Raw genomic sequence first — 27,311 nt, 5'->3', positions numbered from 1 at the left:
CTCAGCAAGATGAACTGGACAGATCCACAAAGTATTTCTTAACATCCTCATATATGGCAATAGATACAGACACGGACAAGTTTGTGTATATTTCAAAAACTCGGAACACCTCATAGTGAGCATATATCACTCTTGGAAGTGTTCAGTTATAATCACTCCGAGATAATATCACTGACAGGGATTTGAAGTACCTAGTAATTGTGGTTAGGCTAACTTTACATTCATGCATTTCTCATATGACAGATTTTGCCACGACTGATGATGGCATATCATATATACTACCCATAAATGAAGACGGTGAATGTGACAAATATTACCCAAGATGTTTCAATGGCCTTTAATATGTGTGTGACATGCTGTACAGCAGTTGCATCATCATTGTGAGACATAAGGAAACTTAATATATCACCCACATTGTCTTCACAGCTCTTCACTAGCTGGCCCAGAAGCTATAAACTTTTCTGCCTCAGAAAAATGTGCTTGCACATTCACAACACCAGCTGATGTACAGAAAGGGACTTTCAACGGTGCTCACAGAATAGATGCTCATCAAATGCCATTAAAATGACTGCAAGTTATTTCTGGCTGAAATACATAATCTGTAGACTCACAGTTACAAAAGGAAGTTGAGGACTAATATCACTTAAATATTGAATAGGTGTACTGATTTAGTAATATTGGTCTGCACAATGTGCTCTATAGTCCCACCTATGTATATCTGTGCATGTACTTTATTTCAAGATGAGAGAATATTACAGGAGCATCTGCAAATATTTCAATAGGTTAAAGCTCTCAATTTTTGTCTCATACATTCATTGATAAAAAAAGCCATGCGATACCAGCAACTGACCGATGTCTTAGTCGCACATCTTAAGCTTCGTAGAAGACTTTGTTACATAATACTTTTGCCTGATACAGCTCTCTGTACTGGTCATGCTCTGAAAGCATGAGACACAAAATACCGTAATGAGCCCTCAATATTCGCTATCAAATCCGCAAAAAAACACCATAGTGAAAGACTGGGTGCGTAGCTTGCGAGAATACTCCCTTACATACGGCATGATCTTGCTTTCTAGAGTCTTATTACAGTACTCAAAACAATTTGCTTTTGCACATGACAAGCAGAGGATATTACTGCATCATTATAGCCGCTGCTATAAACACAACATGAGCAGAAAAGTGGTAGCACGGATTACAGACACACGCCAGACTGTTCAACATTAGCACGTGATGAGACAGTGGCGTGTGGGTTTCAAAGTTTTGCAACAGCGCCTGGGATTTTGATGTGCCGCGAGCAGTTTTTGATGCATAGCTACGGTGTGAACTAAACAATGTCAAAATAATCCACATCATACCGCAACGAGTAAATTCTCATTCACGTGTGACTTCTTTAAGATACGATATTATGCTGTTTATACAGGGTCACAAAACAAGCAACTGAGGAAAAATTTTGGTCTCCCGGGGCAGATCTTCGCTCCAACTTCTGATTGGTCCCTCACAGATTTCTTGTCATGTGTTATTGTACATTTAACCACTGGTAGTTCATTGGTCAAGAACTATATGTGAAACTAAAATGGCATACTGTATACGCTATATATTTCGCGGGGGTTTTATTTTCGCGAATTTCGCGAGTCGGGAGCTATTCGCGAAATTAACAACACGCGAAAATATTACCTTCCAAAATGAATCCCTTGCCTTGATGATACGAACATTTCAGTACTAGTATACCATGTCCTGGCTTACCGAACAGACCATACTGGCTAAGCTTGTTTTCTATAGCATGTCCACGTCTACCTACGAATACTGTAGAGAGCCAATCCATTATCGCAAGGGGACCACTCGTCAGAAATCTAGCGCGATGGACTTAACCACTTCAAAAATGTTGAATTCTAACTTACTAGTTCGCAGAGTTTGGTAAGTTTTTTTTTCATGCAGTGTATAACTAATATCTTTCTTATTTGCTAGTAAGTTGAAAATTCACACTTTCTTTGCTACTTCATATTTTCTCTGGTCCCTCAATCGCGAATTTAACCACTCGCGAAAATGTGTGACAGCGGCAATTCGCGAAAATTTATGTACGCGAAAATTATAGCGTATACAGTAATCAGTTGAATATCAACAAAACTGCAACATTTGTCTCTATCATTTATAGGAGTATAGTAACTTAGCTTGGGGGGAAAAAAAAAGATTATATATGTACTGTATATACTGTATATATTCAGTGGAGGTAACCACACCAGGTTCATTTAAGAAATTAGTTGATGTAACATATCATGTAGCAACACAAATGAAACTTTACAAGTTTAAGAGCGTTACAGGTGTCTAGAATGACCTTCTGTACTATCATACAGGAAAGGACAAGACAATACCATTGAGGTCTTCATATCCGTTCACGCCTACTGATGGGACTGTAACCTTTGAAAATAGTATTCCAGATATAAATTGTGAGTTCACTCTACTGTGTTTTTACCAATGTGAAGGTCCTGTGACCAATCCAACGCTTCAACAGAGTTTTCAGTGAGAAAGAATACTCAGTACTGCACAAACCAATAATGAATTGTGACAAAGAACAAGAGGAAAAAACTACTAAACCATCTTAATATGCAGACTTAACATGCAGAGAACTCCATATCAAAAGAACTGCACATATGTTCATTCCTACAAAATAACTGAAAAATGCCCAATGAATGGTTAACTTCTCCAAGCCAACCTGCACACTCTGTTGGATTCTTTAGACATGCATGCCAATGCTATCAAGTAAACCCATTATTCTGTTTTTCCCTCAATCACAAGCTTAACAGCAATCCAGCAAACATGATACAGTACCAACAAATGCATCTCGACAAGTAAGAAAGCAAATGAATTTCTCTGTTGCCTCTTGATGATATTTTGCTCGGTAGGCCAATTTATGGAAATGTTTACCAAGCAGTGTTAGGTTGTCATGGAAACCATTTGTGGTAAAATAATGCATCTATCTCAATGAATTATTGTACTGGTCTATTTCCTGCCCTCTACTATGATGCCATGGCAGAAAGAGAATCGAGGTGATTTAACTGCTAAGTTGTCATTGCTTCGCGTTTTCTCTTTCACCTTTGTGATAAATTAATCACACACACATCAAATATCTTGGTCAATATTCTCTTTAACGGTGGTCACTATTCCCTCACAACAGTCAATATAACATAATCGTAAAGCCAAGGCCACATCAAAGCCTGCATCTGGGGTATGCATGAAATCATTACCACTTCATTTCTTGCACGTGTGAGAAAAGGGGGGGGGAGGGAGGAGGGATGCCCATGGAATAATGATGGTACACTCTCTGACCAAGAAAAAAAAAATGAACAAACCTCAGCATATTCATCTTTGTAATACTGGCACTTTCACTGAGATACTCATCTCTTTATATCTCTCCTACCAATCTCTTCTTCTATCAATCTTTTTACATCCCCTTTCAAATGCTAGTCTTTCAATATGTACCATACATCTCCTGTATTCTTCATCACTACTCCCTTTCCTTCACTTCACATTTCCCTTGACAGGAATCTGTTAGGGGTAAAATATTGAAAGGATAAGGTACTAAAATTCTGTCCCCCAAGGAGCAGAGGAGCAGAAGGCTTGGCTTAGGGACCCTCAGTCTTCAACTGCCGAAATTCCAATGAGTTTGGCAACTTAAGAGATCAAACAGAAATGGCATCAACACCAAAAACAAACAAAACAAAAAAAAAAAAACAGACATAATGAAGGAACAAGTCAACTGCTGTGAGCATATTTCAGGTCATTCTACGTAACAATCACTCCTCAAAATACATCGTCATATTCTTCTCTACATTTTCAACACTTCATCCTATTACAGTTCATCTCTATCAAACTGAAGTATCTGAATACAACATCTTACCTTCAAATACCAAACAAAAACAACAACTGAGAAGCCTTAACTTTACATACTGAACAGTGGAGTACCTAATACATACAAAGGGCGTGGCTACATAATACGCTTTGAGATGTTCACTTAGATAGAAAGTATTTACTGTAAGAATGAGGAGTACAGAAAAACAGGGCGCCTAGGATAGATTGGGAAAATAATAAAAGCACTATCAGCAACCCTCAAGCTTTGAGTGCACTGACCATTCTTGAATTAACACGGCAGGAAAAAAAAACCCTGCCACATCAATATCAAGAAATATTAGGACCCCATGCCAAGTAAGATTATGATACGTTTATAACCATACTGATAAATGATTTGATCAAAACATAAGCATTTCCTTTGCAGAAACTCAGAGTAAACCTTACCAATGTGTTTACATGTTTCCCTGAGAGAATGCAACAACAATGTAAAAGGGAGGGGAAAAAAGAGTAAAATACTGTCATGCCTTCTACATTTTTGCACTTTAGAAAGAAAAATTATTTAAATAATTCACAAAATTCTTTGGTCCGTCCTGAAAGTACATTTCAGTTTCAAACGATTTCCTATATTTCAAGGCTTACAAAAAGATTACAATGATCACCATCTCCAAGAAAAAGTAAGTTCTTCAGCTCACAAAATTATTCTTTTATCATGGATTAATCTAACAATAAGTTTACTACCCAATAAATAATCAAAATATCTACCACAGTAGAGGGGTTTAAGTACAGTTTGCAAAGGGTTACTTCTACTGACCAAATTGTATCATTAACAGTTTGAAAGGAAGGGTGCAGTAAAGAGAATTTGAGTATCTGAAGTAAAACCGTCTTTCGGAGAAGATTTGTTCGGCTTTGTGCTAGGATCCAAATTACACATCATGAAAGTCTTACATATTTCCCACGCTTTGATTTTATTTTGTGTGTGTGTATGTTAACATAAGTTAGAACACTGCAGCTCATGCAGGTTTTTTTTAAATCTGCAGCAATTCAACAACCGGTATCTTAATACTCAAACAAAGCAACACAGAAAAATGAAAATCTATGTTTATGTAAAAGGATTTTTGGGTTTTTTTTTTTTTGGGGGGGGGAGGCATTGTGAAGCAGATCATTCTGACTTCTTCATCATTTGCCATCTTAACAGAGTTTCTCTGAAGTAGACAAAGTACAAGTAGACTATGCATTTTATGACACAACAATGTGATTTTGACGAGCAAGCACTTCCACAGGCCATAGTCTCCATTGCATTATTGTAGATTAATTACTTAGATAGCTTACAATAGTAACAACTACCATGGCAACAAGCAACAATAATTGTATAATTGATTGGTTGTTGGCTGAGGCAATTGCCAGAAACTACTGGTATGGAAAGTTAAATGAAGTTTATCAAGGAAATCAAGGCTTGGAATATCTTTCGCTTTTCTTTTTTTTTTTTGAAAAGCACAACTATGAAGCGATTTGTAATCACGTGAATGTGTTTTTCGCAAAGGGATTCTTTATTTTTGGTAAGGCATACACATTGATGCCAAATGCATGAAGCAATGTAAGTAAGCACAAGGGGAGGAGGATGGTTGAGAATAGATTCAAGCACTTCGTCGGCAGCAGCTCCCCTACATCATATGGACCTTGACATGATGTGATCGACTTGTCATAAGTAATAGTGACATATAGTGCATTTTACACAATGCTCCAACTAGCAATTAATACACAATCACATGGGAACTGGCATTTTGCTACAGTGTCAGCAAAATGCCTGACACAATTATAAATTCCTCAAAAAAGGCCAAATGTGCTCGGCAAGTTACTGTAAAACGAGGAATGTTCGCGTGCATTTAAAATTCGCGGATTTCGCAAGGGCGAAGATTCACAAAATCAAAATGCACGCAAAGTCCTTGTTTACACTATATGTATTGAATGTTAGAGGCAACTCGCGAGAATTTCATGCCGCGAAAAAGGTCGTCAGCCCCAATTCACGAAAATTTCATGACGTGAAAATATCGTGTTTTAGAGTAATTCATGGGAACTCAGTCAGGAAATTGAAATATACATCTGTGTTGTCACAGAAAAATCACAGTTACTTCAGGCCATAGATCCCTCTGTCTGGTGCTGCCAGAGATTTGTTCGTGGTTAAAACAACAGTATGACCCTCAATTCTGAACATTCACATGGTCCACAGGTTTATACGGCTGCTGTCCCTTGTGACAAAACCTAGGACATTTTAACACAACTTCTCTCGTTCAAAAACATTTGTTATTCCCAGGGACATTGTTGCACGCAGTGCAAGAGAGAGTTTCTCAAATTTTCCCTCCCTTTTTTCCACCAGTCCACATGTCTAGGCGGTAAGACGCAACACAGGTTTCGATTCTTCAATCAAAAAATGTCTCAACGCGCCTGCAAACTGAGCGTGGTAATACCATGGCAGTAAGGGCTACCATAGGGGCTTCTGTACGGGGTACGACGAACCAATTATTTTCAAGACTTGACAAGAACTAACTTGTGCATGACTACCCCAGGAAGGTGACCTTTACTTTAGCAATAGTCGTGCTGCATAAAATCAAACCGATCGCCCCATTAGCATGACATAGTGCGATAACATCATCAATCTCTTCTCGCACACTTTCAGACAAAAACCAAGCAGTATTAGATCAGAACGCATCATTTTTCAACAACACTTATTTCGTGAGAACCTACTGCATCTCCTTTCTCTTCCTTCATGTCTTTTTTTGTTTTTGTTGAAGTTCCATTAAGTAGGCAATCACACACTCATACTGCCATCACATGGCATGTTATAATGATCAATTTCAGAGCTGTATAAACACATTTTAGTGTCTCTCTTTCTTCAATATAGATATGTATGTATATTTTCAAATATGTATATATTTACAATCCACACAGGAACCACATTTATACACACTGCTTCCTTCTGTACATTATACAAACACTTATCAGCAACAACAAAAAAATCCTCTCATTTAGAAAAAGAAGAATAACAAAGCTTTCTTCTGTTTCACTGGGGGAGGCATATCTTATCTGTACATTTGCACAAGCGCTGATCTCGCGTATTTCTGTCGTCAGTTGCCCCGCATCAAAATATGCCAGTCCTTTATATTTGTACATGCATATAGAACTCCTACAACTGATTCACATTATGATACCACACACATATACAATGTAAATATATATAATATATATATATATATAAGTATATACAAACGGTAGAAAGAAAGGTGACACATACAAAAATGCCAGTATCTTTGGATGTAAAGCCGATATGGTCAGTGCTGAGTAAAGACATGTAAACACAAGCTACATCGTAGATAGGGATGGCATTGTTAACCACTAAGTTCATCACAAACTCCACTGTACACAAAGTAAACACATAGGGTCCCCGTTGTGCAGAAAGGTCGCACTTGAAATCAAAAACATGAGGGTCAGACTCGAGCCCTCAGAGCGGGATTCCCCGATGAGAACGACATCACACTTTGATTTTTTTACAATCAATTTGAAACACAAGCATTCATCCAACGGGACCCCAGAATGTGTATGACATCAATATACTGTACACCTAATTAGCTAATAATCACTTCATCTACCTAACATAGAGAGTTGTCTTGTAACACACTATGAAAACAGAGACACAAACATCCTACGACTATCTACCAATGCATAGAGCACTTCGCAAATATATGGCACTTACAAAATTAGAAGCAGATTTAAAGAGACAATGTCAACATCTTCACCTCCTCATTCAAATATGTCACTAGAATAATTATAACTTTCCATAACTCCTCTTTTCCCCCACCCACCCCACCAAGAAACACAATAAGCACAGAAGGACGTATGTGCGGGGATATACAAAGAGAAAAATAACAGACTCCCAGGGATGAAACCACATCATCCACGCAAAATGCCTGAAGTACAGATCTACCAAAAACTTTTTAAATATATCCTGGTCATTTGTTATTTTAGTGTTCATTTCCTGTAGTGGTTAACATCTGTTCACACTTCAGCAATCTCACGTTTTATGGCTGGGAAAAGATGGAAGCTGTCATAATGACTCAACAGGCATGTAAAACAGATACCCTGGTACGTGCTTCACACATAAACACTTTCCGTATGGCTGCTTTGTAGTGATCTTTCAAGATTTGCACCAATTAAATTTAATCGAACTTCTTTGACGCATCTCAACTTGAGATTTGAAACATGACAGAAGTGCACAATGCCATGCATCCTACAGAGAGAAAAACAAAACAAAACCAAATAAAAACTCAAAAATATTGTACCTCTCCTGGAAATATACATATGGTCACTGCATGACAAGTGTTTCCCAAAGCTTTCCAAAATACTTAGGGGCAGATTTGAGAACCTAGAGAGAATATCACAAAGAAATGGCTCCTTACTAATATGGTTTCAGAGGAAAACTGCTTTGGTTAGCCTGTAGTCCAGAGGATACTTTTCAACTGAGAAATTTTTGTGGTCACATGATGTAGGGGCAAGAGAGAGAGAGGAAGAGACGGAGATTATTTCGATGGTGCATTCAGACAATCATCATCCGGTCTCTGTCTAAGCATGTTGTACAGACCTAAATGCTTGCATCACATAAAGACAAAAATCAGATTTATTTTTTTTCCAAGTGAGTTTGTGTGTCTCTGCTTCCGGCATTACCAAGACACACAACTTTGGTAGATAGTCTTGTCATCAAAATGCCATACCGTTCACATGAAAACATGAAACAGATTAAGAGGATTTGAGAGACACTGTTGACGGGTATCTTGCATCATAATGACTCTTCTTAATATGGCACTGCAAATAATTGGACAGCTTAATGAAAGTCTTCCCCGCATTCATTTCCCCGTTCATTATCATTAGGCCCTATTGTCCTGTCGTAATAGCCATAACAGAGGGGAGAAGAGTCTACCTTAAGTTTTTTGCATTGCAACACATAAACATAGCTTTGCATAATAAACATCTCTACAACTAAACAATACTGACATTTGTGCTACGTGACTGATGTTATACTACAGTTTGTGCGAAACAATGGACCTCATTAAAGTAAAAAAAAAACCTCTAGTGACGTCAGCTGAACTCTAGGGCGGTGGTGACGAAAACAGAAGATGAAAACAACTCAAAACATGCTCCTTAGACTACGAACTACGAAGGAAATATTGCAGTGAAATCATCACAGTGTGAAATCATCACATTTTGAAACACAGACATCTCGAGACTGTTGACGAGAAGGCAAATCATCGAAAGGAAGACAGGTTAAGTTCGATTTTTTTTAAGAACAGAAATGAAATGAAAAGTTGCTCACTGTATCTCTCACATTCAATGAAGCAATATTTGGCCTCTCTCTGGATAACCGGTATCAGAGAATCGCACTGCATCATCCATTTCTCCTGACTGTGTTACGTCTTGAGACGCGACACATTTTGACCCACTGCCAATTTACAAACAACAAATCACAATGCTCGCATGAAATATACAACTCTGTATGTGAACTGGCAAATTGTGCCTGCGAGAGCAAAAGTTCTCGAAACATTCTCATCTGCTGCAAGTGTCATATCTATCATCGAAAGTCCTCATCGCATATCAAAATAATACCACTACGTACTCCACTGATTTCTGATATTTCTATCTTTCTTTCCAATTCTGACAATCAAATATGCTGATAGTGTCAAGAGCACGCCTAGATATTCAGAGCCTAAATTCATTCAATGCTTTTATAATATTCTTCCGGGTTTTTTTAACAGAACTTAGCACTTCTGTTTAGTTGCTACCAAAAATTGTGCGCAATTTACACCTTTCATGCAAGTACGGTAAGCCCAAGGCATATGCCTATCACTGCAATGACAGCCAAAAACACACACGAGAAAATAAGTTTTTGGTCCCAGAGTTTAGGGTGATCGTATGATTGGCCATGCTCTGCAGACTGATTGTACAGTGCGTAATACTGATATGATCGGTATCGTCCATGATTGTTGGACACTCATTCCTTTGTAGACAATGTGCTGAACAGACCGACAAAGTTCATCATCAGCTGCAACAACTGGAACTGATATAAGCTTCAGAAAAAAAAAAAAATCAAGTCTGAATCACGCTGGAGTGACCTCCAGCTCCAATCGTACAATGAACGGCAGTCAAAGAACCATGAGACACCAACAGAAAGATGCAAGACTCAATGGCCCGAAATTCACGAAGGTGGTACAAATGAAACCATGGACAAAAACCATGGAGCGCCAAGTGTCGCACGGGATATTTTGTTACGAAATCAGTCATTTCGTCAATGAAATAATTATTTTGTAACGAAATGACAACATTTTGCAACTAAATGAAGATTTCGTCCACGAAATGATAATTTCGTTCACGAAACGGTCATTTTGTCAACGAAATGACCAATTTCGTAACGAAATATTCCGTGCAACACTTGGTGCTCCATGGTTTTTGTCCGTGGTTTAAACCATGGTTTCATTTGTACCACCTTCGTGAATTCGAGCCAATGAGACCCCACAAGACCTCACAATTTCCCATTAGTATGTGTAAAATGGGCACTGCAAAGTTCAACATACTGATGTGTCTCAACAAACGATACAGTTATTAGCCCAAGTATTTTTTCATCATTCTGGAAGTAATCTATACAGTACTCTAGCCAACATTACACCAGTCAGTCGCCCCTGTCATGCCAGATCCGTGGGCAAAGTTTGACAAAGCTTTGTACGATGCCTCTGAAGTGACTGCAAAAATTTACAATTTAAGAATCTTGGTCAGACATACAACTCTTGATCTTTACAAGATCTATCCCACTATCGCAACAGTGCTTACTCTCCAGTTGCTCATACTTGGACCAAGTTTGCCAATTGAATTTTTGTGCTACATTTTTGATGTGATGGCAAACTATCCTCACACAAGCTACCCCAGTGCCAATTAAAAAAAAAAAAAAAAAAATTATTGTGCAACTGCTTAGAGTTACAAATTAAGTTTTGTGTGGCATCTAAAGTGATGGCAAACCTGATTTACCACCTTCATCAGATCTGTAAATAGATAAGAATAATAAGAAAATAAACTAATAATATATATAACAAAATAACAAAATAACAAAATCAAACAGTGAGTAATTTGTCCAATCACTACTAATCCCTGTTTATACAACTTGATCTAATCTTATCGAATCTTGCATTATTGCTTTAAAGCAGGTGATATTTTGGCAACTGACCTTGAGTCTTTGTGACCTATGCCTTCAATTCTGAAGATATGATAGGTTGGCTGTGTGGTCATATATGCATAAAGCAAGCTTTACTCCAGTCAGTCAGATACATGTATGTATAATTTTTAGGTTATTGTGAGATTAAGAAGTTTTTGTGCACAGGTGAACAACCAGACAGCCCCAAAGAAAGAAATAAACTCAGTCACTGCTGCATGGCCGCAGCTGGTGCCTACAAAATACACTTTCAATCAATCTCCTTTCATAACATGAACAGACATTTCTTTTTTCCCCACTAAGTAGTGGCCAGTTCTTGCAATTACCAGTATGAGAGAAGGTTTGTAGTTCAGTACAGATGGCTGGACGAGTATGTTAATATGTGTAGTAAATAAATGAACACACAGTCTAAATTTACCGAAGACAGGCCTACGTATATATATATATATATATATATATATCACCTGCAGCTTTTGTCAAACTGCCGCACCGATGTTAACAGTACTTATGAAGTCAGAGAATATATTACATATAAATGTGCAGACTTGCAATATAGTCTCTTCAATGTGCAGTAGAAAAATAATGAGAGACAAACACTCTGATTGGTCAAAACTCGTACCATATTCATGAAAGGGATGATATGCTCGGACACACAAAAAAATGTTAGTATCATAAATTAAGCTGACAAGTGTAAGATGGGTCGTCTTCTGATTGAAGGTGTAGAGCCTCCGTTTCAATCTCGCCGGACGTCCTGCTCGGGACGTAAGATGGCCGAAGCTTTTATGGAAGAAAAGTTCATCTTTTCTCCCTCCATCTCCAGGCGGGCTGAGTGGACCGATGGACGAGTGCACCACTGCGACACAAGCTGCAGTGTCCGTCAAGGGAATGATCTACTGCGCCTTGCAGGCACAGCTCAGCCGCGAGAGGATCAAACTCCTCCTCCTCCCTCTCCTCCCCTTTCTCCAGAGTGGACTGGTCCGGCAGGGAGACGCCACAGACACACTGGACGGGGAGGAGCCGGAATGTTCTACTGGGCCTTGCAGGTGGAGCTCAGCTTGCGTGTCCTGCTGAGGGGCTTCTTCTGCTTGGAGGTCTCCTCCTCCACAGGGCTGGGCTCTGGCGTCTCGGGCTCTACCACTATCTGAGGTACATCTTAAGGTGGGCACAAAATGGGAGGGACAGGTGTCAGACAAAAAACAAAACAAACAAAACAGAAGAAAGAGAACTCAGTACGGATGTCCTCTAGAACTGTGGTTCTTCCATTCTATGGAATGTTTACCTCCTAAATATTTACCTTCATACTTAAACATATCTCCAATAAAAAGAACATAAAGTATGTAGTGTCTATTCAGGAAAGCAAGATATCTTCTACGACAAACTGAAAGAATCCCTTATCGCTTTTTATTTGATAGTGTACATGTACCTCAATACATTCTCCGATAAATTGTCTCCTTTTTGAACTTTTTTCATTGAGGAGAAAAAATGTTCCACTTGCTTGTATTGTTTGACAGCTACATGTATGCACACCTGTGCTTATTTTATAATATCAAACACAAGGTTTGCACAACATGATCCTGAAAGGACCAGAATACACATATTTTGGCCCACTCAAAGTATACACCCCCTCCTTATCAAACTTGCCTATAAGCGAACATGGCAGAGATAAATGGGACCCTAGTCGGAGTAGACACTCCTCCTTGGTTCTGTTCTCTCAAGAGTTTTTGTTCTTAATCCTTGAATCTAATGATGAATATTGGCAAACTTACATTTTGGATTATCCAGAACCTCTGCTTATCTATCCACTTTCATCTAATGTTTTTGTACTTTCATTCAACAGTTTTGTACTTCCATTTTTTAAACAGTAGCCCCTGTAAGTTTGTCAGCTTAAGAAAATCTTAATGCTAAATCTGTTCATCGCAAATAATGAATGTGTGTTGGCAGGGAACAAGAGGGGTGTGCACAACCACAAAATCAAATTGAATCAGGCGAACAGAGAAGCGGAATATGAGTTGTGGGACGAGTGGCGGTGAACACACCTTGTGACGTCAGTGGGCTGTACTGGTCTCTCTCGTCGTAGTACTCATCCGAATAGGAGCCGTCCTCCGAGGGACAGGGGTTGAACATGTCCTCCAAGTAGGGCACCACCGTCATGTTGCGCAGCTCGTCGCTGCTGTCCGGCAGCGGGGGCAGCTGGACGGGATCCCCTTCTACCGGGGGCTTTTTCCTCACCCATCTGTGACAACGAATTTGGGAGGGTGGTGTGTGTGTGGGGGGGGGGGGGTATGGAGGCATGGGAGGAGGGAGGTGTTTGATGGAAGAGGAGGAGGGAAAAAGGTAGGGATATTGATGAGAAAAAAATAAGAAGAGAATGGATGGGAAGAGAAAAGAAGGAACAACAATAGGTGGAGATGAAAAGAGATGAGATGAGATGTGGGGGGGGGGGCAAATGACAGAGGGAAGGAAATTGATTAAAATGGAGTACATCATGGACAGCAAGGTTAAGGGGACAAGGGTACAGGCAGAAAGGGGAAATTAAGGGTTATTGTGGGGAGGGGGTGGTAAAAATGAAAGTGCACAGGGAAGATGATTTCAGATGGAAATGACAAGGGGGCGGGAGGGGATGGGATTAATAGGGACAGGGCAGAGATAAAGATATATGTTACATTTTATTGTGAAAAGAACAAAGTACACATGCACGTACATGGGTTGATATCAATAACTCATCAATGATCCATTACAACCCCTCCCTTACACTCCCCCCCCCCCCCCCCCAAACAAAGAAAAGAAATATGACTGACAAAAAGTTTAAAAAACATCTTTTAAGGTGACAATATGTGCTGCAATTGCCAAATCTCAATAAAAATCAGTTTGGAATGATTCAAGAAAGCAAGCAAGGCAGCCTTAAACTTACAGGTGACAATCCTTTTGAGTTTTTACAAACCAATACATCCAAACAATATCCCACGATATGTTCTTCACGACTGAACACCCACAGGGATCGTGGCAATCTTTGAATATGCTCTAAAAATATAAATACTTCCATCAGCACTGCACATGCCACTATAATAGTGTCACATATAATTCCAGATCAAGACCTCTTCCTGTATGAGATGACAAATTTAACTTCTGTGCCCAATTTCCTTCCTTTCTTGGCGCACAAATGCAATTGGCAGGCATGAACATCAAAATGCATGCCAAAAAAGTTTTTCAATTTTTCTCTCCAGGCGGTGTGACAATTGGCTGTAAGGAAATGTTGCAGCTCCTCCGCCGAGTCCCTCTAAAGTTGATAGTGGGTTTGTACTTGGTGGAACAAAATACCTCGGAAAGTTAGGTTGATTGTTGCTTTTATTTTCAGAAGACTATTGTACACAATAATGTTAGTGGAAGTCACCATGACCATTTACAGATGATTTATTATCAAAGCATTTAAAAATACCTCTTAGAAGTTGTGTGACAGATAATTTAGTCACGTATACCACAAAAAAGAATGAATTGATGAATTCCCCCCCAAAAAAATCAAATGTCCTGATACTGAATTTTGAAGGAATGCTATGTCGTTTGTGGACAACTATACTTCTGGGTTTTCTGGTTTTTTTTCTCATATATAACGATTCCAAATTCTTCTTGAAAGTCATTCTGTCATCCCAACCAAACGGTAAGAGTAACTTAGACAGTAACTGAACATACACATGGAACACTTTAAACACTAGAACAAGAACTGCGTATTACGCTGAGTGGAGCTACTCACACATGTTCCTTGATCTTTTGCACGTCTAACCTGTTATCCGGCTCTATGCACAGCATGCCTGTGGGGAGAGTTACGGGGGAAAAAAAGCATATGAAATTTGAGATTGGAGAAAGTTGACCGACTGCTACACAAACTTCCGCAGCAATCCACACCAGGCAAAATCGCATGGTGCAGCTACGTAAACCGCAAGTATATTACATATGACCCAAATGTTTCTTTTTGTTTGTTTGGTTTTATTTCTACATTTTTCATAATTTCAATTCAAAATAGCATCATGAATAGTATTTTCCTAAACATTTTCAATACAAAATAACATCATCAAGAATATTTTTCAAAATTACAGACAAGAGAATATACAGTGCAAAACATACACGTAACTTGCAAATCCATTATCAACAATGATAATTGACGCTAGATAAAAGGGAATGTTTAATGCTTCAGACCACATATCCTAAGCATGTGCTTGAAATGACAGTGGCCTGAGAAATGTCATTCACCTTGTCCTCTGTTTGTTTGTTTTTTGAATAATTGTAAAGAATACAAGTGTATTTCCCCACAACTTGAGCCAATGAGGGCATCCATCGTTGCAATTTACTTTCATGAATACTCAGTATTTTATATCACCTTACATGTGTACCACTTCATTAAGCAACCATTTTCCTGCACTTTGGACAAGAACACAAACACATCTTAAAAGGCAGAACAACATCCAGAATGTTTGCAAACTGCAGGGTTTGTACATTTCTTTTTCATCCTTTCTTTCTTTCACAATAAAGCATCAGGGAACATTTCATGCTGCAGAATGAGACAGATATACTGGGTCTGTTTGTTTGTTTATTTTGTCCGTTTGTTTTTGGCTTGGACGTGTGTGTTTGTTTTTGTTCCGTTTTCCTGGGGTGCTTTTGTTTATCTCTCAATTCTCTTCTTTTGGCATTGCATATTGGTGATGCTTTCCACAAAGCAGCAGAGAAAGAAAGAGATAGAAAGAGAGTAAAAAAAGAAAAGGTGACAGAGGGCAGAAGAAGAGAAAAAAATAAGGGAGATGGGGAGGGAGAGATGGAAAATCCAGAATGAACTACATCAAGACTTTCCAGCTTTAATGCAAAGCTGTTTTGGCAGATTTCAGCTTAGTGTGTCAATATACACTCAAGTTTCAGGAAAAACAGGCAAGTTGGTTTTGAGAAAAACAAGTGCTCATACTCGGCTTTCAATCACGATATCCTAGCCATGAAAAATATCATCATTGTTGTTTTTACTGTTAAGTTATAAAACATTTAGATGCACTTAATATTTGCCATATATTTTCTCCTTTAAAAAAAAAGGGGGGGTGTCTTATTCCATTCCTGCATTTTAGAGCCATTTTAAAGTCATTGCCACACCTGGACCACTCCATTTTCTCTCTGTGAGGTTACTTATGGCTGAGAAATAAACTATAAAACAAATAGCATGGAAAATTGGGGGGGGGGGGGGGGGTTGATTGGGCCTTGTCTTTCACTCTTCAGTCAAATGAGCCACCAGAGTTCTCTCCATGAACCTTGTGGGATCTCAAATGAAACCTCCCGCACAAACTGGAGTCGTTAAAGGACAAGTCCACCTTCATATACATAAGAATTGAGAGAATGCAGCAATATTAGTAGAAAACATCAGTGAAAGTTTGAGGAAAATTGGACAATCCGTTCAAAAGTTACGAATATTTTACGTATCTGCGCAGTCACTGCTGGGAGAGAAGACTACTACAGTGTATGATGTCACATGCGTACAACTATATAAGGAAAATAAATGGAGAATTTCATAAAACTTTACTTTTTGAATAAAGTGCACATTTCTTCGACTTGCTGCTGATGTATGTTAAGGGTAATATCATTCCCCCTGCCTTCTGAAAGAGAGAAGTCGAGTGTTCTTTTGTTATGCCAGAAAGATGGAAATATGTTGAATTTTCTTTATTCTTTCTTTATGTCGTTGTACTCATGTGACATCACAAGCTATAGTAGTCTTTTCATCCAGCCGTGACTGAGCAGAAACTTCAAAAATTCATAACTTTTTAACGGATAGTCCGATTTTGCTCAAGCTCTCACTGATGTGTTCTACTAATATTGCTGCATTCACTCAACCCACATGTCTATGAAGGTGAACTTGTCCTTTAATGATGAAGGAACCTAATAAGTCTCTCACTGACCTGTGCATGAATCTTCACTATCTTTTTTTTTTCTTACTTGAAATCAACGAAGAATACATTGGATCCTCTACATGGAATTATCGTAGTGTTGTATTGTAAAAGCTAAGCAATAATGATTTGGACATGGCATTAGGCTGCTGTTGGTGAATTATCAACTAAAAATATGATTTTTATGACATTATTGTAGGTCTACAAACAGTAGGAGAAAGTTTTCAGGTAATAAACATCATCACCTACGTAATTGGCAAGAGTGGTTGCAACCAATATCACAAGTCAGTAAAAGCGTGTGAAACTTTGAAATTCCATAGATTTCTTCGCATATATGTCTGATTTGATGAAACTTCTACCATTCTATTTGTCTGATTTCACTCTACAGTATTTTACCAAAATCATTGTGATGTGGTATATAGAACTGCTCTTGAAAGAGCTGGTAGAGTGGGGACACCATGGGGTGGTAAGGCAGGCCTGGCTCAGATGTATTCGAGAATCCCTGCAATGAATTGTGAACAGCTCTATCACTGATCTCCGTGTGAGTACACACACTGCCCAAGAATCTCGACCAGAGCCGACCGTTACCGATAAGCGTATGCTTCAGTGTGCATTATATTTGTTGACCAGTGCTATTCATGGTTTTCTATCAATTTATGTTCTACGGTTGGCAGCAAATGAATCGGGTCATCCATGAATCCCCACACTACTACATCTTTAGATTCTGCCAGTCAGCATCGTCTCTCAAATGGTCACAGCAAATTAGAGCCCTATTTCATTAAAGGACAAGTTCACCTTCATAGACATGTGGGTTGAGTGAATGCAGCTATACTAGTAGAACACATCAGTGAGAGTTTGAGGAAAATCACACAATCCGTTCAAAAGTTATGAATTTTTAAAGTTTCTGCTCAGTCACGACTGGATGAGAAGACTACTATAGCTTGTGATGTCACATGTGTACAATGATATAAAGATAGAATAAAGAAAATTCAACATATTTTCACTTTTCTCGCATAACAAAAGAACACCTGACTTCTCTTTTTCAGGAAGGCAGGGGGAATGATATTACCCACAACATACATCAGTGACAAGTCGAAGAAATGTGCACTTTATTCAAAAAGTAAAGTTTTGTGAAATTCTCTTTTTATTTTCCTTATATCGTTGTTCACATGTGACATCATACACTGTAGTAGTCTTCTCATCCAGCAGTGACTGCACAGATACTTTAAAAATTCCCAACTTTTGAACGGATTGTCCGATTTCCCCCAAACTTTCACTGATGTGCTCTACTAATATTGTTCCATTCACTCAATCCACATGTATATGAAGGTGGACTTGTCCTTTAACATCCATGGCTTGTTGGCATCACTTCTATTGGCTGCTCTTATTCTTCTCTCTCATCTTTCTTTCTCATAAGAGGAGAGAAGGAAAATAGACAAACTACAAAACGTCCCGGGGTTTAATAGATGACTTACCTTGCAGGAGGTCGGTGAGATGGGGTGGCAAGTCGGTGGGAATAGTGAAGTCCCCCTTGCCGATGTTTTCAAACAACCTGTAAATGGTGTCCCCCGCAAAGGGAAATTTACCCGTGACAATGTTATATCTGCGAAGCGGAAAAAAAAAAGAAAAGAGGGAAAAATGTTGATAAATAGTTACAAAAATGTTTATCCCAAATGAATACAAAGGAAACACCAGGGGCCTGTTTCATAAAGAGTTGCGATTGATCTTACGCTCAATTTATTGAGTGTAACTCGGTAAATCAAGCGCAAGTTCAATATTGAGCAAAAGTCCTGTTTCATAAAGACACTCATGCTTGATTTCAAGAAAAATCAAGCGTAACTTTCAATAGACTGAGCGTTACTTGCGATCAATCGCAAAGTTGTCTACAAAACACAATTTGCGACTGATTGCAATTTACGCTCAGTCTTTACGAAACAGGCCCCAGGAAGTAGAATGATGTGGCACATATATACTGTACTCTGCAGTTCCAAGAATCACCACAGAGATTGACATGCATGAACATTGTTATCTTCTTCTAATTTTTTTTTTCAACAGAATTTGTTATCTGCGACCCATCAATGTGTTAAAGAGCCAAATGTTCTCATCACTTGCTTCATACAGTCCGCCACATGATCCTCTTCATTGTTTCAGGAGCTAGCACCTGTATAAAATCAATGACTCAAAATACATATGCAGTCAAGTCTGGAGTTTAAGTTTGATTACCCTTAATGTCCCATATTTTGAAGTGATTTGCACAAATACAATCCAACAAACCAGTGTAGAAGTAACAGTACACTTTGCTTTATTTTAAGATATTAAAACACATTCAGAAATATCCCCATTCACTAAACTGCAGATAAGTGAAGTTTGAAGAACTTTTGCCCACCATAAAAAGAAACATATACATAAATATAAATAAAGTAAGTCATGCGTAAGTTTCTAAACGCAGCATTTCTAAAACAATAAGTACAATGGTTTTGACTAGGCATACTTTTCCAGTATCGAGGGGAAGAAAGAAATGAACTGGCTTCACAGAAAGAATTTGATATGCGTGTATTCTCTGAAGCTGGAACAAAATACTGTGAAGAGAACTTTAATGTGCTGGCAATATAAAGTCCTCCTCCCTCCAAACACACAAACAGATGCAAGCATATTTGTAACTTCTTGCCAAAGTGCCCCATTTCTGAGAATAGGATCAGACGAACACATCAGACAGAGCAAAACATCAAACTAAAAGTGTCATCAATCCACATACAAGTGCAAAAAAGCAACATCAACAATACACTGATCTACACTGAAGAAAAAACAAAAAAACAAAAACTAACGCAGCTGGTACACACGCCCATTATCTGCTAAAATTGACAAAAGTCTTCCAACAACAGATAAACTATCTGTAAACCATCTGTAAACTGTGGATCTCAACAGAATAGATTTCATAGATAAAAGATCTTTTTAGAGAGGAAAGCAACCAGCAGATAGTCACGTTGGATGCAACAGGGGCATCCCCGATATAGGCCTCGGTGGTGTATGGTTAGAGAGTACTTTGTTCATGTTCCAAGAGACAAAGGCAGAGAAAGAACAAAATGGGGAGCGGTTTCTGTTACAAGCGTCATAATCTCCACTTCCAGTTTGATTACCTTCTCCTAGGGCAAGGACGATCAGTGCAGTTGCTCCCCTCACTACACTCTCAACATCCAGGACAACCATATGCCCCTGGGGAATGATAATCCATCAACGGCACACAGTATAACGACAACAAAGCTTTCATGCAACAATAAATGGTTAAAGAGCTGCTTGGTCTCAGATAGAAACCGCCATCACCAACAACTGAAAAAAGACAACAACAAAAAAAAAACCACCATATATGTGAATGAACGGAGCTAAGGCACCATATGTGTATGTTGCATAATACATAAATAACTGATCGCACGACAGAGCGACAAAACACGTAAATGTAAATCAGTAGACGCTGGATTGCGATTGGCCAATAACCCTACTGGAGAAAATAGCTTTGACTTGTTGCAAATCGCATGTGTCACGATATGAACATAGGTCTGGCTGGAGCCACAGATGGAACGAAGACGTGATGCAATGAAAAATAAAAATAAATAAAAAGTTGAGACACTGCATCTCCTTTAACTTTTCATAGATTTTTTGTTCAGTGAATTCAAGATATCAGAAAAAGAAAACAAAAGGTACACATCTGTGTTGAACATATTTGCAAAGTGTCACAAAATATTTGCACGGTGGCTTTTCTTTTTCAATATTGTAAAATCCTCCAGCATATTTCTCTGTAAAGCAGTTCCCTCCACAATGTCATGGAGAAATAAAATCAGTGCCTGATACAAAACACTTTTTAAACACTGGCAACATCCAACATTTGCTGAATATACAAACAGGGCACGAACTCTAACGTTCTAAACAGCAAAAGCCATCTCCGGACGCAATCTGGCCAAAATCACGCCGAAATCACGAGCTTTGAGAAAGACATCTTTCATCTTTACATTACATCCTACGTCAAGGCCGGGGCATAAACTCTGCGTCGCTTTCTGTACGTACGTCAGTTTCTGCCCATGCCAACAACGATGATCGTACAAAAAAGTCCCAGGGGAGGCTTGATGGGAATTCACACAGCTTGAATGGCAGGAATGAGGCACATTCACAGAGCAGATGCAGGAGAGGCAATGTTACTGGCGGGGTCACAATTTCGTCCTACTTCACAGCAGCAACCATATGCATGCACTCCTTTTGACCATCTCTAATACATACTCCCTTCACTCTCTCTCTCTCTCTCTTTCTTTCTGCCTCTTTCCTTTTTTTTTTTTCATTTTCATGTCTTCCCTTTGTATGATCAAGCAGAACACACACACACACACACACATACACACACACACACACACACACACACACACACACACACACACACACACACACAATACCATTTCTCCCTGTTTTGCCTGCTCCTTTGTACTACTGTAGCAGACATCCATCCATAATTATATAATGCACACAAAATAACCAGGGGTGGCTCCATCTCTCTGCCCTGTTGATATGTCTGTACTTCTCTATCTTCTCCACAGTCCCTCCCCACCCCTCCTCCACCCCTCCTTACCACCCCCTCTACTGCCCCATCCTAGAACCCCCTCCACCCCATCCCACCCCACCCCACCCCACCCCAACCCACCCCAACCCCTTCAGTAAAGAACTCAAACAAACAAACAAGAGAATAACATGAATGCATAAAAGATAAAAGCAGCCCTTGTCTCTAGCAGCTTGGGTTAAATTTATACTCCAGATGTATCTCTCATTTCCCTTCACCGTTTTGCCTTCCTCAAGGACATTGAAACATATCCATGTGCAAGGGTACCACTCTCCACCGTTGGGCCAAAACATTCGGTGCATAAATGACATGGACATGTTCGCAATGCCCAAGCACAGCAGACGTACAGCACGGTACGGGCCAGCCTCTTATCCAGAAAGCGTTTGATTGAGGCTGCACCCTTGCATTATACCAACATGGCTCCAAACCTAAATTTTGTCAAAATCTGGACTTCTTAACGACCTTCGTCATGACTATCACATAAATTTGTATGCAAATAGTCTCATTAAAGAAAAAAAAAAGACTTCTCATGGAGAGACGGCCTTTTTTCCTGTTTTTTTTTTTTTTTTTTTTACGATCATACATCTCCCCTTCATGCCACTTCAGACTATATATGGTACAATACCACTGCACCAACAATACTGCTCACTATGCAGAGAATTTTGCTTTATGAATGCAACGTGTAGTAAGGATTGCGCAGTTCTTTTCATACGTTATGTCTCAAGTCTGGATTGCAAATCAGGCTATGTCCAGAATGTAACCATTCAATTCCATGATAAAGGCCAATAGACAACATAATCATGAGCGAAACTTATTTTTATATATTTTAGAAGTAAACACAGACAGAATTTTGGTTGAGGAATTATGGCCCATTGTTATGCAGATTGGATGATGTCATATCCATTGCCATTAATAGATTTGGCATCTAAGGGCACTTAATTCCAAATCAATGGGTAAAATGGACACGAATACACACACACAGACACACCTCTTGATCCATGAAAGTCACTATATAAAGGGCACTATTCCTGGCCCCGAGTTGGCAAATACATGCCAATGTGTTCAAGCACTTATCGCATAATTCTCTCAGTACATCAAGACCGATTCCAAAGTTGCAGTTGTGTCTGATGATATACAGACACTCAATAAAAACTTGGTAATAAAAAACTCTCAACAGAAAACTAGTACATGATGTCACTTCTGCGAGAACAATGATGACCATAATACATCCAGAAATAACCATTTCCTCCATCTATTCCGGGTATGTAAAGGTCCTTGCATCAATAAACATCTATAATATGTATTCTTGGTTCTCAAAAATATTCGGGAATAAATTTGAAGTCTGTGCATGGGGGGGGGGGGGGGGTGGGGTGGGTGGAGACAGGAACATGCATTGCTAGCAGAGGATCAGAAGAATACCATCTACACTAGGCCAATAAATACATCTGGTACTTTTATCTTTTTTTTCATGCCGTATCAACTGACCACCTAAGGTAAATATTCTCTCTTTATGTTTCATTTTTAAAAAGATATCTTTCTCATTCATTATCTAGAAGAGAGTACCTGCAAGTACTAGGTGTAATTCATGTTTGCCATTGCATATATCTAATGCACACCAAATCCCAAAGAATTAACTGATCAGTGTCTGTCATCAAAAACAGTTAGAACTGATCCTGAATTAAATTTGCTTCCAACAAACTAATTGGGAATAGTTCAAATTACTTTGTATGAGATTGTGCGTTATACACTTAAATCTTATTTTGCAAAACACAGTAAACAGGGGTGCTGGAGAAGGGCGCGGAGATGTCACAATTTTAAGGGACAAGGACTTTTCTTTCAGATTAAGCACTTCACCAACCTCTAAACAACCACTTAGTCAAGATTTTCAGGGTTCTGTTATCTTGCTCAGCCCCAACCCTAACCACATCACTCTCAGAACCAAAACTGTACGCCACTGGCAGGGACGAGCAATTAATTCAGCTTCCCCCATCTCCCGAAGGCAGCATTTTGTGGCTACGTGGTTTCGCGTTACATCTTGCTTTTCAAAAAACAAACAATAAAATAACATAACAATCAAAACAACAACAACCTCATCTCAAGGCACGCATTCTTTTGTGCTCGGAAGACGATTCTTGGAAGACGAAGCCAAGTCTGCCGCAGATGGTGGGTAACAGTATCCAGCCATGATCAGGAATAATCACCTATACATCTTTCTGACGAAGTTAAGACACACAAAATTCCACTCCGGTCTGACTACAACGACAAAGACAACAACAACAGCAGCAGGGGTAGCCACAACAACAAAAGCAACAAAATTGCCGCTGATAATCCAAGCGGCCTTTGTGCATTGCATGACTCATGCTACGTATGACATGCTGGCAAGCGCATCACAGAGATGGCAGTGTAAATGACTTTCAATTAAGATGTCGAAACGGAATCAACAGCAGCAACGGATCACTGAAATCTAATAAAGCCATTTTTTTTTTTTTAGTGTGTGTATATGTACACATAACAGAGACACATGACAGAGCTCAAGCGATTAGTCTGCATTTTTTTTTTCCGGTCAAATTACAATTTTGCATTGTTTTATCAAATCACATGGAGAATCACCACCTACTGCACACACAATTCTTATGAATGCAATCAAATCAATCAATATGAGACGTGCTTCATCAAGTGTGCAACATATTAGTGCAGTTGAATGAAGTTTAATAGAAATTGTACGACATAATCCAAACCCATAGTGTGGGTTACCTATGTCCTTTTTCGAGTGGAGCAGCCCGCGTTCTGATATCGATGATTTTTCTTCTTCTTCTTCTTCTTTTTTTGTGCGTTTCGACAATGATTATAATCAGGCAGCAGAGGAAATGTAATGCAAATCAAGCAAAATTTCTTCATTTAATACAAGTACCCAAAAAGCAAGTGTGTAAGACTAGATTGAATGAATCAAACTCATTTTTTCCTCTGTGATTCCACATACCGGTAAATACTCTGCTTTTCAGGGAAATTTTCTTATATAAAACTATCTTACAATACATACTGCTGTAACGTGTTCATCTGCCTTCATTTGAAGGTGACAGAAATGCACAAATTATATTTTTTGCATCAATGATTTACAAAATGAAAAGATGGCACTCAGACATATTATGCAAGCTATTAACTCAATACAGCTTTCTCCAGGACATTATAGAATACAGGAAAGACATCAATTTTGAATGTACTATTGTCATTTCATAAGCCATGTGACTGATCTCTGCTTTTTCATGGCAAGGACAAAACTCACTGCATATCAGATATACAATGTACTCTAGGATAAGCAGTCATTTCAATATTTTTTTTTTCCCCTAGAGAGAGGGACTGTGCTCTCTGTCATTAATATTGCACACATTCAGCAAATGTACTGCTAAAATGTCCAAATAAATTGGTTGGTTTGAAATGAAGAAGACCAAATGTCAAACCGCAAATTGCATCATCGCAAGTTGCATCACCACTAAACATGGTTTATGCAGTCATTTAAGTTCTCTGAGTTCTTGAGGTGTGGACGGCTTTTCTTTGTGACCGAGAACTTGACAGGAAATACTATCATCCACAGTTTCAGAAATATCTTTGAGCAAGTAATTTTTTGTGCTCACCTGGTCCCGTGTCACATGCTTTTAATTCTGGGCTATCAAAACATTAGATAGTGTTACATATCACAAGCAAAATTATTCACGTACTTGTATTTTTGCGCTAGTTTCTAGTAGCGAGAAATGCGTGAAAAAATCCACACCGTGAAAATCTTCACTTTTACAGTATTGCTAAAATTTTTCGGGGGTACCATGGGCCCAATATTTCAGACATACAAGATTTGCAGCATTAGAGTCTTTCCCATAAAGCAATGCAAGGCATCTTGACGAGTTGCAAATCCGCAGAAGTCACACAATACCTCTTTCAGAATACCTTCCCAACGTCCTGAAAATGCCACTTAATGAGATTCAAAATTCCCCCATTAGTCTTTGGAGGTGCAATGCTAAGCAGGGGTCTTCTGTAGAACCTCGGCTCTTGAACCTGGATACCCGTTCCGACCCCGATCAAGATTCGATATCAATTGTTACAGCGGTCAGATTACCGCAATGGATACGGCTATTAAGCTGGCCATGTCAGGGTCTCGAAATCAAGTCAGACCTTCGCCGCGGGCCTCTACGTGTCCCCGTCCAGGTATCATGCACAGCAAGAAGTGTGTCTTTGGTTTGCACTGACATTTACATTTCATACAGGGACACTGGATATGTAACGTAGATGCAAAACATTGAGGGGTCTGGAGGGGAGATAGGTGCACCTAGCAAATAATGTTCCATCTCTGAATGCAAATTTAGGTTTCTGAAGCACATCCATGCAACGTCTTTACAACACTCCGATGATCCATTCTCGAGTTGAACCTTTTTACAAAGCCAAGTAAATCTCGCATCGATGTTCCTTGCCACAGGTACTGCAATGTTGCTTTGCAGCCATATTTCACAAGTGTGCATGAATTACTAAAATACAGCATGATATTAAACTGACGACGCAACGCCCAATTTATCTCACTCAGTCTGCTGAATGTGCAAATGGCTTTGCTTTCTGGTCTGCTTTTTGAATTACAGAAAACATTGCTAGATGAAAACAAAAAAAAAGGTAATAAATGAACAATACAGCCAACATCAATATGACTGTACTAGTAAATGCATTAGTGGTAATATCAGAAATACTTAATGATGATGATGATTATAATCCTACTACTACTACTACTAGTAATGTTATTATTATTATTATTATTATCATTATCATTAGCATTATTATTATTATTATCATTATTATTATTATTACCATTATTATCATTGTTATTACTATTATTATTATTACTACTACTACTACTACCATTATTATCATGATTGTTATTATTATTATTATTATTATTATTATTATTATTATTATTATTATTATTATTATTATTATTATCATCATCATTATTAATATCATCATCATCATCATCATCATATCAATAATGATAATGATAATGAACTAAAAGAATATCTTTTAATGAAAAGTATGGATTCAGTGTACACAAAATCATTAAGATTCCAACTCTCAGTTAACACCCAGATCAGAGTACGGTGTATGTCGACACTCAATCGTGCTAGTATGCAGGGGTCGCACTTAACTTTTTTTTAAACTATGTAGCCAGGCGGACTACTTAGAATCAATTTTGACACTGAAGCAATATTTTGGCTAGCCAGACGGACTAGTAACTTCAGAATTTTATGATTTTTGGCTAGTCCGACGTGATTTTGGGTGGCCAGTGGCCAGCGGACCATCGCCAATTTCGAACCCTGAGTATGTGATGTCACATATTCTAACATGTTAAACGTACAGAAAATCAACCTACACCAGAGTGCAGGACAGCTTTGAAAGCAACACAAAACCAGATATCACTCTTTTTTTCCCCAATCTTTCTTTGTTAGCCCCCACCCTCAACCCTCCAACACACTCACATTATATTACTGCAATTGCTGCTAACAAATTTTGCCTCATTGAAAATTCCTCATCTCCCCCCCCCCCCCCCCCCCACCACAACCACCAAAAAAAAATTAAAAAAAATCTGAATGACAAGACAATTGTTACGTACATGCGGCATCTCACTTACCTGGCACACAAAGACAGACCTTATAAATTGGAGAAAACACTTCAC

The 27,311-nt window shown here is 38.8% G+C and overlaps 1 protein-coding gene across 1 annotated transcript in view; it reads right to left on the bottom strand.

The window, feature by feature from the left end:
* Window positions 1–11,540: 11,540 nt before the first annotated feature.
* The window catches only part of LOC139729916 (serine/threonine-protein kinase STK11-like), a 77,707-nt gene continuing 61,936 nt past the window's right edge, over window positions 11,541–27,311 (bottom strand). Inside the window, exons 6-9 of the mRNA XM_071640833.1 lie at window positions 18,480–18,607; window positions 14,841–14,898; window positions 13,129–13,325; window positions 11,541–12,244 (exon numbers count right to left, since the gene is read on the bottom strand). Of these exons, the coding sequence (XP_071496934.1) occupies window positions 12,120–12,244; window positions 13,129–13,325; window positions 14,841–14,898; window positions 18,480–18,607 (508 nt within the window). The 3' untranslated portion in view covers window positions 11,541–12,119. The remainder of the gene's footprint in view (window positions 12,245–13,128; window positions 13,326–14,840; window positions 14,899–18,479; window positions 18,608–27,311) is intronic.

The sequence above is a fragment of the Diadema antillarum genome, unplaced genomic scaffold (genome assembly GCF_040938485.1).
Source record: "Diadema antillarum isolate AM-2024a unplaced genomic scaffold, OU_Dant_1.0 seq00000269_RagTag, whole genome shotgun sequence".
Classification (NCBI taxonomy): domain Eukaryota; kingdom Metazoa; phylum Echinodermata; class Echinoidea; order Diadematoida; family Diadematidae; genus Diadema; species Diadema antillarum.
Note: the sequence above shows the minus strand (reverse complement) of the source record. Positions and strands in the feature narration are given on the sequence as shown.